General features: G+C 53.9%; 1 protein-coding gene across 1 annotated transcript in view; it reads left to right on the forward strand.

The window, feature by feature from the left end:
* Positions 1–6,051: 6,051 nt before the first annotated feature.
* MATN1 (matrilin 1) overlaps positions 6,052–12,016 on the forward strand; it is a 36,184-nt gene continuing 30,219 nt past the window's right edge. Inside the window, exons 1-2 of the mRNA XM_053999110.1 lie at positions 6,052–6,210; positions 9,989–10,335. Of these exons, the coding sequence (XP_053855085.1) occupies positions 6,123–6,210; positions 9,989–10,335 (435 nt within the window). The 5' untranslated portion in view covers positions 6,052–6,122. The remainder of the gene's footprint in view (positions 6,211–9,988; positions 10,336–12,016) is intronic.

Consider the following 12,016-nt stretch of genomic DNA (forward strand, 5'->3'; position numbering starts at 1 on the left):
CAACCTGGGAGAGTGGAAGGTGATCCTAGTGGAAGGGACCCTACCCATGGCAGGAGGTGGCACTGGATGGGCTTTAAGATCCTTTCCAGCCCAAACTACCCCAGGATTCTGGGATCCTCTGATTCCTGGGGCTTTTGTGTGCCTTGCCAAGGTGTTTTGGGTCATTCCCCTTGGAGAAAAGGAGCTGCCCACACAGTGACCACATTTGCTACTGGTAAATCTTATCCTGCTGTTCTTTCATAGAATCATCAAATCGAGGAATATCCTCAGCCGGAAGGGTCTGCAGAGATCATGGATCCAACCCTGGCCTTGCCCAGACCCCCCCAACAACCCCACCCTGGGCATCCCTGGAGCTCTGGCAGCCTCGGGGCCGTGCCCATTCCCTGGGGAGCCTGGGCAGTGCCAGCACCTCTGGGGGAAGAACCTTTCCCTGAGCTGCAGCCTGAGCTGCCCTGGCCCAGCTCCAGCCGTGCCCTGGCTGCTGTCCCTGTCCCCGAGCAGAGCTGGGAGCTGCCCCTCGGGAGCAGCTGCAGATCCCTGAGCTCTTTGCTCCAGCTGGACACTCTAAGTGCCCTCAGCTGCTCCTCCAAACCCTTCCCCATCTCCACGTCCCTTCTTGGCTGCTCTCTACCACCTTTAGACCTTTTTTCTATTGTGACACCCAAAACTGCACAAAGTTCTGGTGCCATCCCAGCCGTTTCTAGCACGGAAACAACCTCAGGGCCTCCTGGTCCAGGCCAGAACTGAGGAATTGCACAGGTGGAGAACTCCAGGCACGGATGCAGGAGCAGAGCCCTGCAGGTGGCCAGCAGGAGAGGCAGGAGCCGTGCCCAGGAGGCAGCTCAGTCCCAGGGGAAGCTGTGGGCAGGGGGAACAAACAAAAAGTGATCCCCGTGAAATGAGTGTGACCCATAAAACACACAAACAAGGCCCAGCCATAAACAGCATTTGCTATTTCCAGCAGCAGCCCCAGGGATATTTGCCAGCTCTTTGCAGCTGGAAGGATAAACAGAAATTCCTTTGATCCTGACTCGGTGCAGGGGTTATTTTCAAAGCCACTCCTGCCTCCTCCCCAGCCTTTCATTTGCATCATTTGTTGGGTGCTTTGCTCTGCCCCCACTGCTGTAATTCCACGTTGCCAGGGTGGGAAACGGGGATGCAGGAGGTTGGGAGGGGTCCCTCCATCCCTCAAACCGAAATAGAAACATTTTGGGGGTAAACCACAAGAACTGGAGCTTTTGTCATCATTTCTTTACAGGTGAAAACTGGAGCTGGGAATGCGGCTTGGAACACTCACCTGGAACATCAAAGGAAGCCAGAAATAGGCAGAAATTAGGGAGCATTTTGTAAAAACTTGGAGCTTTCTGGAGGCTGGAGGGCAGCAGAACTGTGTTTACTACAACTCCTGGGTTTGTTTAGAATGAAATAAAAACCAACAGCAAACAACTCAGAGTTTGGCTGCTGCTCCCTTCCCAGCCTTTTCGTTCTGCCTCGTCTGTGGGACTCAGGCACCCTCCAGATCCCTTTGGAGAAGAATTTCTGGTCCAAAGCTAAAAAAAAAAAACAAAAAGAAAAAAAATCTAGTATTTAACTCATGGCATTGTTAAGGTTGGAAAAAACCTTTACAATCCTCATGCCCAGCCATGGTCACCACTAAACCACATCTTAAAGTGCCCAATCCACAGATTTTTTTAGCAATTCCAGGGATTTGACTCCACCACTGCCCTGGGCAGCCTGTGCCAGTTCCTGACCACCCTTTCTGTGATGAAATTTTTCTTAATATCCATTCAAAACCTCTCCTGGCCCAATCTGAGGTGATTTCCTTATCCTGCCTTCTGCTGGAGCTCCGCTGCAAGTTTGAGAACATCTTGAGATCCCCGATTTCCTTTTTTTCCCCTCCAGAAAACCTTCTCATTTTTCTGGGTCATTTCCATGGCAGTGCCTCAGGGACTGCTGCTGCATTTTGATTTTAACACGTGGGCTTGCTCCAGGGTGAAGTTTACAGCGAGATATTAAATGCAATCGGGGGGTATCTATTGGAAATAGGGAAATCCAAAGCTCAAATGCAGTTTTGAACTAAAACTCGAGCAGAACTAATGGCATGAGTGCAGTGCCTCTTCTAAACAAGAATTGTCAGTCCCGTGGAAAATCCAGTGCTGTTTTTCCTGGCTTCTCCCAGCTGATCAGCATTCCTGGGAAGGGCTGTGATGGAGGAAGATCTGGATTCACATAGTTTATTCCATCAGAGTTATTTGTGTGATGGCAAATGAGGAGTTGCCACCTCTCCCAGCTTTAATTTTGCTTTAATGTTTTCATTTTAGTACTTTCAGGACTTATCCTTAAGCTGGGCTTTACTTTCCCTGCCCCAAGACTGGCGGATTTGGCACTTTAAAGGTGAAGGGGTCCAGCAGAGTGGAATTCTGTCACGGGGAATTGGCAAACCAGGGATTTGCAAATCAGGAAATTTGTCTGGAAAACAACGGAGGAGCTGAAGGACAGCAAGAACCACGAGGAAACCATGAGGAATTTGGGGAATCCTGCAGAGCTTTCAAAGTGAGGGAAACCCAAAGCTCTCTCCTGCCTGGGTGCAGATGATCATTCCCAGTTGTGCTCCCCGTGCTGGGGAGGACAAACTGCAGCTCTTGAGCTCACGTTGGAGTCTTGGAATCACAGAATTCCTCAGGCTGGAAAGGACCTCTGGGATCACCAAGTCCTTCTGCCCCCCAGCACCACCAGGGCCACCACTGACCCTGGGTGTCCCCAGGGGCCACCTCCAAGCCCTCCTAGGACACACCAGGGATGGGGACTCCACCACTTCCTCGATTCCACCTGAGCCAATGCTTCACAACCCTTCCCGGGGAAAATGTTCCCAAATATCCTGAGCCTGCCCTGGCCCAGCCTGAGGCCGTTCCCTCTCCTCCTGTCCCTGTTCCCTGGAGCAGAGCCCGACCCCCCCGGCTGTCCCCTCCTGGCAGGAGCTGTGCAGAGCCACAAGGTCCCCCCTGAGCCTCCTTTGCTCCAGGCTGAGCCCCTTCCCAGCTCCCTCAGCCTCTCCTGGGGCTCCATTCCCTTCCCTGGATTCGCTCCAACTCCTCCAAGTCCTTCTTTTCCAAAACTGCCCCCAAAATTCGAGGTGTGACCTCACCAATGCCCAGCACGGGGGACTCTGAACCTTTTGCCTTCAGCAGGAGCACGGTGGGACCAAAGTTTTCTGTGGAAGGAAAGGGAGGATTTGGTGTTTTAGAGCATCACTTCTGGAGTCAGGATCCATGGATTTGAGGGTGTTGGAGGAGAGGCAAAGCCTCCCCGTGCCAGGACACGTGAAGGCCACAACAGCAGCAGGGCCACGCTGGGGCCAGCACGAGCCATTCACAGTTGGTGTGTTTACCTTGCAGGCAGGCTGGGGAAGAGCTCGAAATGCATATTTTCCTCCTGAAATATTGACTCCAGTGTTCTCCTTCTCAGGGGCCTGGGGAGAAATGATGTTTCATATTTTAAAAATAAACACTGCTTTTCCAGAGGCATCAATGCAGCCCCAGAGCTCCCAGCACACCTTTGCCCCTCGCCCTCTTTTCAAACCTTTAATGCTGCTTGTGTGCCACGAGCTCTGCTGGTGAAAATACCCACCTGAAATGTATTTATCTTTGCTAATTAACAGCAGAATGACACAGAGCAACTTTATATTTTCCCCGCAAGAACAGCCATAGAGGCTTCATTTACGGAGGGCTCTGAATGATCCCCATTCATGGGGAGCAAGTGCTGTCTGCACCAAGAGATCCTTGTGTGCAGGGCAGGAAAACAGGAGAAACCCCAGCCCAGACGGGTCCAGGGCAAAATCTCCCAAATTTCAGGCTTTTATTTCACTCTGGGCCCTGACAGTCATAAATGCATGGGGGCAGTTTTATGTATTTGGGGAGCAAACTCTGTGTGTGCGAACGTGGGAGGGGATTGTTGTGTTTGCACTGCCCTAAATCCGTGATTTTAGAAATATATCCATGAAAGCATCCACAGAGGAAGGGAAGGGGGTGGAAGGGACCTCAAACCCCACCCAGCGCCACCCCTGCCCTGGCAGGGACACCTCCCACTGCCCCAGGTGCTCCCAGCCCCAGTGTCCAGCCTGGCCTTGGGCACTGCCAGGGATCCAGGGGCAGCCCCAGCTGCTCTGGCAATTCCAGCCCAGCCCCTCCCCACCCTGCCAGGGAACAATTCCCAATTCCCAAGATCCCATCCAGCCCTGCCCTCTGGCACTGGGAGCCATTCCCTGGCTCCTGTCCCTCCATCCCTTGTCCAAAGTCTTTCTCCATCTTTCCTGCAGCTCCTTCAGGCACCAGAAGGTCTCAGTGAGGTCAGCCCAAGCCTTCTCCTCTCCAGGCTGAGCAATCCCGATCCTGCCACCCTTTCCTCAGGGCACAGCTGCTCCATCCCTCACCTGGAGCATTTCCTCCTCCTGACTGAAAATCCCCAGAGCTGTCAGCTCCAGAGCTGGCTGAAAGCCTGGGACTGATGCTGTGGGAGACAGTGGGACAAATCCATGCTGATTTTGCATGAGAACATTGCCAGATTTTGATATTTTAATTAACATTTTTAATGTTAAAGAGTTAAGAAGAGCCCAGGAGCTTCAGTGAGGACAGGTCCTTCTTTCCCCTCATCAAAGAGCCTTTTTCCCCAGGAGCTCCCAGGCTGCTAAAGAGCTTTTGGAGGAAAGAGAGAGTCTGGATAAGGGAAGAGAAAGTGTGCTTTGAGTTAAAGGTACTTTGCATGGCCCTGCACTCACACAATGCAGATTAAATGGATGAGGGATCCAAGGACGTGCTGCAGGAAAAGGTGAGCAGAACCTAATTCATGCGAGGAGCAGGGCTTTAATCAAGTGACGGCAATGTAAAACAGTCGTTAAAAAAAAAACAGAAAAAGATGCATTGCTTTGTGACAAAACCATCATTAAATCTCTCTTTCCCGGCTACCAAATCTCCCTGCTGCTCCTCCACAAAGGAAACATCGGATTTCGCCTCATTTGCAGCACCCTCAGCCTTGGTGGCTGATTGAGACCGTTGGGTTCTGGCAGGAGCTGCATCTCCCTCGTGTGTGCGGAGCTGAACGCTGCACTGCCAGCTCAAACCCCTCAGCTGTCTGTCTGTCTGTCTGTCCGTCCCCCGCCTCTCCCGTTTGTCTGCTGTGGGCTCTGGAGCCCGCTCTGCTCACAGGGGCTCAGCCGCACAGAGGAGCGCCCGTTCCTGCAGGAAAATTCTTCTGCACCCCGGATCGTCACCCGTGCTCCCAAACCCTCCTCTGCTTTCCCGAGCCTCTGTCCGCTGCCGCTGCTCTGAGCGAAGCCCCTGCTGCCACAGGGTGCTGTCCTGCCCCTGGCACAGCGGGCACTGGCAGGGGACCCGCGTGTCGCCGCCGCTGTCCCCTCGCTGGGCTCTGCAGGAGGGACACAAGCCTGCCACCCCCATCCCTCTGCTTTCCTGTGCCTCTCTGCGCTGCTGCTCTGAGCCTTCCCCCAAGGCAGGGATCCCAAAGTGACGTCCAGCCCTGCCCCTGGCACAGCGGGACTGAGAGGGGACCCGCGTGTCGCCGCCGCTGTCCCCTCGCTGGGCTCTGACAGGGGAAGGACACGAGGGGAAGGACACAAAGCCCCTTTGCTTTCCTGATGCTCTCTCCGCTGCTGCTCTGAGCGAAGCCCCTGATGCCACAGGATGCTGTCCTGCCCCTGGCACAGCGGGCACTGAGAGGGGACCCGCGTGTCGCCGCCGCTGTCCCCTCGCTGGCACCCCCGGCCCTGCGCAGCTCTGCGGGCAGCGGCCGCTGCCGTCCAGCCCCACCCAGGGCTGCTCTCAGTGGTGCCACTGTTCCAGCCCCGCATTCCCCACCTTCCCCCGCTCCTCCAGAGCTCCCCGTGCCCTCAGCAGCAATGGGGCCATTGTGGGGGGCTGGGGGCAGGGCTGGGCATCGCCCCCTCCCCACCCTGGAGCAGCATCTCCTCCTGCTCCTTCTTCCTGCCCCTCTCCCCTCGCTGCCCCCCCCGGCCCCGCCGTGTCAGGGGCTGGCTCGGAGCCTCCGCAGAAGGGCAGGTTAATACTCGGGGCCAGCGCTCTGCCCCGCACTCCCAGCCCGGCTCAGCCATGGCCAGGATTTGCTGCGCCCTGCTGCTCTCGCTGCTGCTGCTCCTGCACAGCCCGGGCACCTGCGGGGCCCCTCCGCAGCCCCGCGGTGAGTGGGGACCGGGGGCTGGGGAGGGCTGGGAGGGCTGGGGGTCCCTCTGTGCCTCCGGCCTGGCGCTGGGGACGGGGAAGGGGAGGGAATGCCCAGCAGCAGCCGGGGAAGTGCAGGAGCTGTGTCCAGTGTGTCCCCAAGGCAGCGGGACCTAGGGCTGGGATGGCTCCTGTGGGGACAGCGCGGGTGGCCCCGGGTCACCCCTTGGGGCTGGAGGAGGCCCGGGTGGAACAAGGGCTCTGCCTTCCCTCCCCTCTCCAGCTCCAGAGGGGCTGGAGCAGGACCTGGCCGGGCACCCGGGGTCACCTCCCGAGCAGGAGGTCTGGGTCGGGTTGCTGGGAACGGGACTTTCCTTGGATTTCCTTCGTCTGTTCCTGAGCGAAATCCTGCTCTGCCTGGCTCCCGGGTGGGCAGTAGGGCAGCCAGGAGCAGGTGAGCTCCCTGCTCTGCAGCTTGCATGGCTCCAAACCCCAGCCTGGAACGAGTGCAGCAAGGGCTGGACACCCAGGAAAGGATGGACACGCAGGAAAGGATGGACATGCAGGGAAGGGATGGACACCCAGGAAAGGATGGACACGCAGGAAAGGATGGACATGCAGGGAAGGGATGGACACCCAGGAAAGGATGGACACACAGGGCAGGGATGGACACACAGGGAAGAGAGGGACACCCGGGGAAGGGATGGACACACAGGAAAGGATGGACACACAGGGCAGGGATGGACACACAGGGAAGAGAGGGACACCCGGGCCAGGGATGGACACCCAGGAAAGGATGGACACCCAGGGAAGAGATGGACACCCAGGGCAGGGATGGACACCCAGGAAAGGATGGACACACAGGGAAGGGATGGACACCCAGGGCAGGGATGGACACACAGGGCAGGGATGGACACCCAGGAAAGGGATGGACACACAGGGAAGAGAGGGACACCCAGGGAAGAGAGGGACACACAGAGCAGGGATGGACACCCAGGAAAGGATGGACACCCGGGCCAGGGATGGACACCCAGGGAAGGGGGGGGTCTGGTCCTCAGGAGCATCTCTGCCCTTCCCCGGGCTCCAGGCAGCCCAAGGATTTCTGGATTTCTCCAGAAATCACTGCAGGAGAGGCAAACTCGGCTGCAAGGCCAGACTTGCGGGAATTGAAAATGTTTGGACAGCGTGGTGATGATGTCTCGCCCACAGCCATGGGCAGCCCGAGCTGTGCAGGTGTGACAGTGACTGCAGAGCTACCTGGGGCTGAGGGAGGGGGGATTTCAGATAAACGGAGCCCTTTCTCCTCAGGAATTTGGGAAAGGAGGGTTCTCTTTGCTGTGCAAAGTCGGGAAACAGAGCAGTGACTGAGCTCAGCCTTGCTGTGAGCAGTCAGCTCTCTAAAATAAACCCTTTTTAGTCCTGGGCTACTGCGCTGTTCCCCCAGGGTTTAATGGACATGGCAAAGATGCCCTGAGAGGAATTTTCTGCTGCAGTCAGCATTAATTCAGCTATTCCTGAATAATTCCTAGTGTGGGTGTTTGTAAATATAGAGGAAGGTTTTATTTCTGGTTTAATCCCAGTTTTAACTAAACTATGCTGAGTCAAGGTGTCAATCAGAGCAAGTGACTGTCACCTCCTGGAGAGAATGGGCCTGTCCTGCAGACCCTGACTGTGGCTGAAATCCCAAAAATCTCCCACCTGATACCCCTTCTTTACTCTTTCCTTCTCTGAAATAAACTCCACTCTCATAAAAAGAGCTTAAAAATGTTATTTAGGGTCAAATCACAGAGCAGGAATAAATAAAATACATAGACTTAAAATTTTCTATTGGCTCCAGCTGTTCTTAGGGAAATAAAATAACTTTTCCTGCTTAGTTTGTCACTAAATCCAGGGATGATTCATCAGCACAAAGGGGGATTTGTGTTTTATTTCTGGAGGAATTAATTGAGCCTTTCCCTTGACCTTCATTTCTCACCTGTAAACTGGGCACCAGCAACCCCTGGAAGAGGGATTTCCAGTGCTGCAGATGGATCTCCCTGGGAGTTTTCCTCCTCTGCAGTGAATTATGGGGGGAAAATGAAATTCATCCATATGGGAAAATGTTAAATTGGATTTTAGTGGGAATTAGAGCTCCTGACAAAGTGACCACTGCCTGCTTTGCTCCTGCCCTCCCAGACCTTTCTGGAGCAGATTCAGCCCCGATGCCTCTCAGGAAACAAACCTGATTATTTCCTTTACGGATCCATCACTGAGTATTTATTTTTATCTGCCTCAAAGTCTGAAAGCCCCGTTAGATCTCACACTGAGGACCAGCTGTAATATTTATGCCATCATTTGGTGCAGATTTGTTGGCCCAAAAGCTCACATTTAAAAATCTGTCCACAGAAATCTCCTTTATGACAGGAACTCCCTGGGCCCTGCAGAAATAAAATAGTAACAGAGCACTTGACAGAGACAGGCTAAATGAGGAGAAAAAAATTAAAAAGGACAGGATGCCATAGATCTGCTGGGGGAAATGGGGCCATCCATTTAGGAAATCATGAAAAACACCAGGCCTCTTTTTTATGTCTTGCCACAGCTGAAAATGAAGATGGAAAATGGCATGAAAGTGAGAAATTTAAATAATAATAATAATAATAATAATAACAATCATTCAGTTTGCTGCATTGCTGATGCCTCCTGTTTATAGCCTCTCCTTTTCACTGTGGGTATTCATGGGGCTGTAGAGATTAATTACCTCTTATTAATTATCAGTTATGGGTTCCAGATTTCTCTGTTGTTTCCCCCTGACAGATGTGAACCAGCTCTGTGCTGTTTCTGGGGTTTATTCTTGTTGCCATCACTGGGGAACAGGGGTCTGGCTCCTGTTGTGCTGGGGATGTTAACCCTTAACCTGGGAATGTTGTTCCCAATCCCAGCTGATTGCTGAGTGTTGTTCTGGGTCCATTCCCATTAACAGATACCCGTGGGGATTGGTTATCTGAGGTGCAGTTAATCCCTTTCCAGCCTTTTCTTGGATGCAGAAATGCAGCTCAGGTTTCGGCCCACAGCTTTATCCCTCCTTCCTTCCTTCCTTCCTTCCTTCCTTCCTTCCTTCCTTCCTTCCTTCCTTCCTTCCTTCCTTCCTTCCTTCCTTCCTTCCTTCCTTCCTTCCTTCCTTCCTTCCTTCCTTCCTTCCTTCCTTCCTTCCTTCCTTCCTTCCTTCCTTCCTTCCTTCCTTCCTTCCTTCCTTCCTTCCTTCCTTCCTTCCTTCCTTCCTTCCTTCCTTCCTTCCTTCCTTCCTTCCTTCCTTCCTTCCTTCCTTCCTTCCTTCCTTCCTTCCTTCCTTCCTTCCTTCCTCCCTCCCTCCCTCCCTCCCTCCCTCCCTCCCTCCCTCCCTCCCTCCCTCCCTCCCTCCCTCCCTCCCTCCCTCCCTCCCTCCCTCCCTTCCGTCCGTCCTTCCGTGCTTCCTTCCGTGCTTCCTTCCGTGCTTCCCTCCTTCTCTCCATGCTTCCCTAGGTGGATGAGGTTTCCTGCAGCCCTCAGAGGCAGCCTGGGGTGACAAGGGACACCCTGCTCACCACAAGTCCATGTCGCTCCCCAGGAACTCTGCTTTCCTAAAGGTGCTTCCCTAGAAAAGCACAAAGAACATTTTAAATATCCGGCTAAAGCTGTGAAACAGAGAAAGGACTGAAACCTGCAGCTCCTCTCCGCCCGGCGCTGCTTTACCAGCACCGACCTCTCCCTCCCGGGACACTTTTCCTTTGACACTTTTCCTTCTCTCCCTTTGATTTCCCCTCCGTCCCTGCCGTCCCCAGGCACCCTGTGCAGGACCAAGCCCACGGACCTGGTGTTCATCATCGACAGCTCGCGCAGCGTGCGGCCGCACGAGTTTGAGAAGATCAAGGTGTTCGTGTCGCGCGTGATCGAGGCGCTGGACGTGGGCCCCAACGCCACCCGCGTGGGCGTCATCAACTACGCCAGCGCCGTGCGCAGCGAGCTGCCCCTGCAGGGCCCCCAGAGCAAGGCGGCCCTGCTGCAGGCCGTGCGCAGGATCCAGCCGCTCTCCACGGGCACCATGACGGGCCTGGCCATCCAGTTTGCCATCAGCCGCGTCTTCGGCGCCGCCGAGGGCGGCAGGGGCAGCGCGCCCAACTTCAAGAAGGTAAAAAAGGGTCCGGCTCCTCCAGCTCCTTGCTTGGGACTCATCGTGGAGTGGTTGGGATAAGCAGAAAGATGATTTTTTTTTTTTTTTTCTGGGTTTTGGTTGTGTGTGGACACGTGGGGGTTGATCGTTGCAGGTGGAAAACCGCTGGGAGGTGCAAACCGGAGGTTTGAAAACCTCCGGGAAGTTCACGCCTCTCAGTTCTTCTTGGAAACCCCTGGGAGGTGCAAATCCCTCAGTTCTTGGAAACCTCTGAGAGGTTCAAACCTCTCAATTCTTGAAGACCTCTGGGAGGTTCAAATATCTCCACTCTTCTTGGAAACATCTGGGAGGTTCAAACCTCTCAGTTATTGGAACCCTTTGGTAAGTTCAAACCTCTCAACTCCTTTTGGAAACCTCTGGGAGGTTCAAACCTCTCAGTTCTTGGAAACCTCCAAGAGGTTCAAACTTCTTGATTCTGTTTGGAATCCTCTGAGAGGTTCAAACCTCTCAACTCTTCTTGGAATCTGGGGAGTTCCAGCCTCTCAATTCTAGAAAACTTACGGGAGCTTCAAATCTCTCAGTTCTTGAAAAATCTCTGGGAGGTTCAAACCTCTCAATTCTTCTTGAGAAAGAAGCTCATCTTTGGGGCTTAGTGAAAGAAAATACAAAACTCATTATAACGTATTCAGTCTTAGTCTCAGTTCTTGTTCTAAATGCAGTCTGACAATTACACACAGCATTGGCCACTCCTGCAGATTGGAGAGACATTTCCACTGAGCTGTCCATGAAAGTGCTGATCCTCATCCCCGGAATCTCTTCCACGCCGTTCACCATCCCTCTCCTCGTGCACTCTTTTCCTGCTGCCAGGCAGCTCCCCCGAGCCTTGCTGTTCCCTGTCACCTCTGGATGTGTGGAACAAACTATCCTGGATTTCCAGTGTCTCCCCGGCACCTCCTTTCCTGGACAGCTGGAAGAGCTGGGAGCAGTGAGCTTTGGAATGACTTATCTAAGGCATTAAAAAAAAAGGAGGGGGAAAGGAAATCACTCCTTGCTTTCCCTCTTGCCTTCCACTCCGGAGCTGATCCAAGAGGCAGAATCACAGGAGGAGGTTGGGAGGGGTCTCTGGAGCTGACCCTGAGCTCCAGAGGGGCTGCCCAGGACCATGCCCGGGTGGCTTTTCAATGTCTGCAAGGTGGAAAACTCCAAGGCCCGTTGTGTTCTTGGTTCCCTGGTTATTTTTTTCTCTTTTTGCTCTGCCTTGAAGTCCAGCCAGCTTCTCCCTTCTGCTCAGGGTGACCCCATCCCCCGCCTGGGAGGAGGAACAGGTCATACGGGGATTTAGGGAGGTGAAGCTTCCAGAAACACCGGACACGGTCTTTGCTCATTCCCACAGCAGAAATCCAACAAATCCTCGTGCAAATCTGGTTGTCAGCATCCCAAAACATCACACGGTGCTTTGCTCCTGCTTTGTGCAGCAAATGCCACCCCCGGGCAGGGAAAAGCACAATTTGTTTCTGGAGGAGCTCCGAGACAAACCTGCTCCCACCTTCCTCAAAACCCGCGGGGAGCCCAATTACTTTCACCTTATTTTTTTTAGGGAAGAACAAATAAATTGGCAAATTGCTGAGCAAATCCAGGGCTTTATGCAGCTTTCTGCCCATTCTCCTTGGAGCTCTGCAGGAACATCACGTTCCCAGGG

This window comes from Vidua macroura, chromosome 25 (genome assembly GCF_024509145.1).
Source record: "Vidua macroura isolate BioBank_ID:100142 chromosome 25, ASM2450914v1, whole genome shotgun sequence".
NCBI lineage: Eukaryota > Metazoa > Chordata > Aves > Passeriformes > Viduidae > Vidua > Vidua macroura.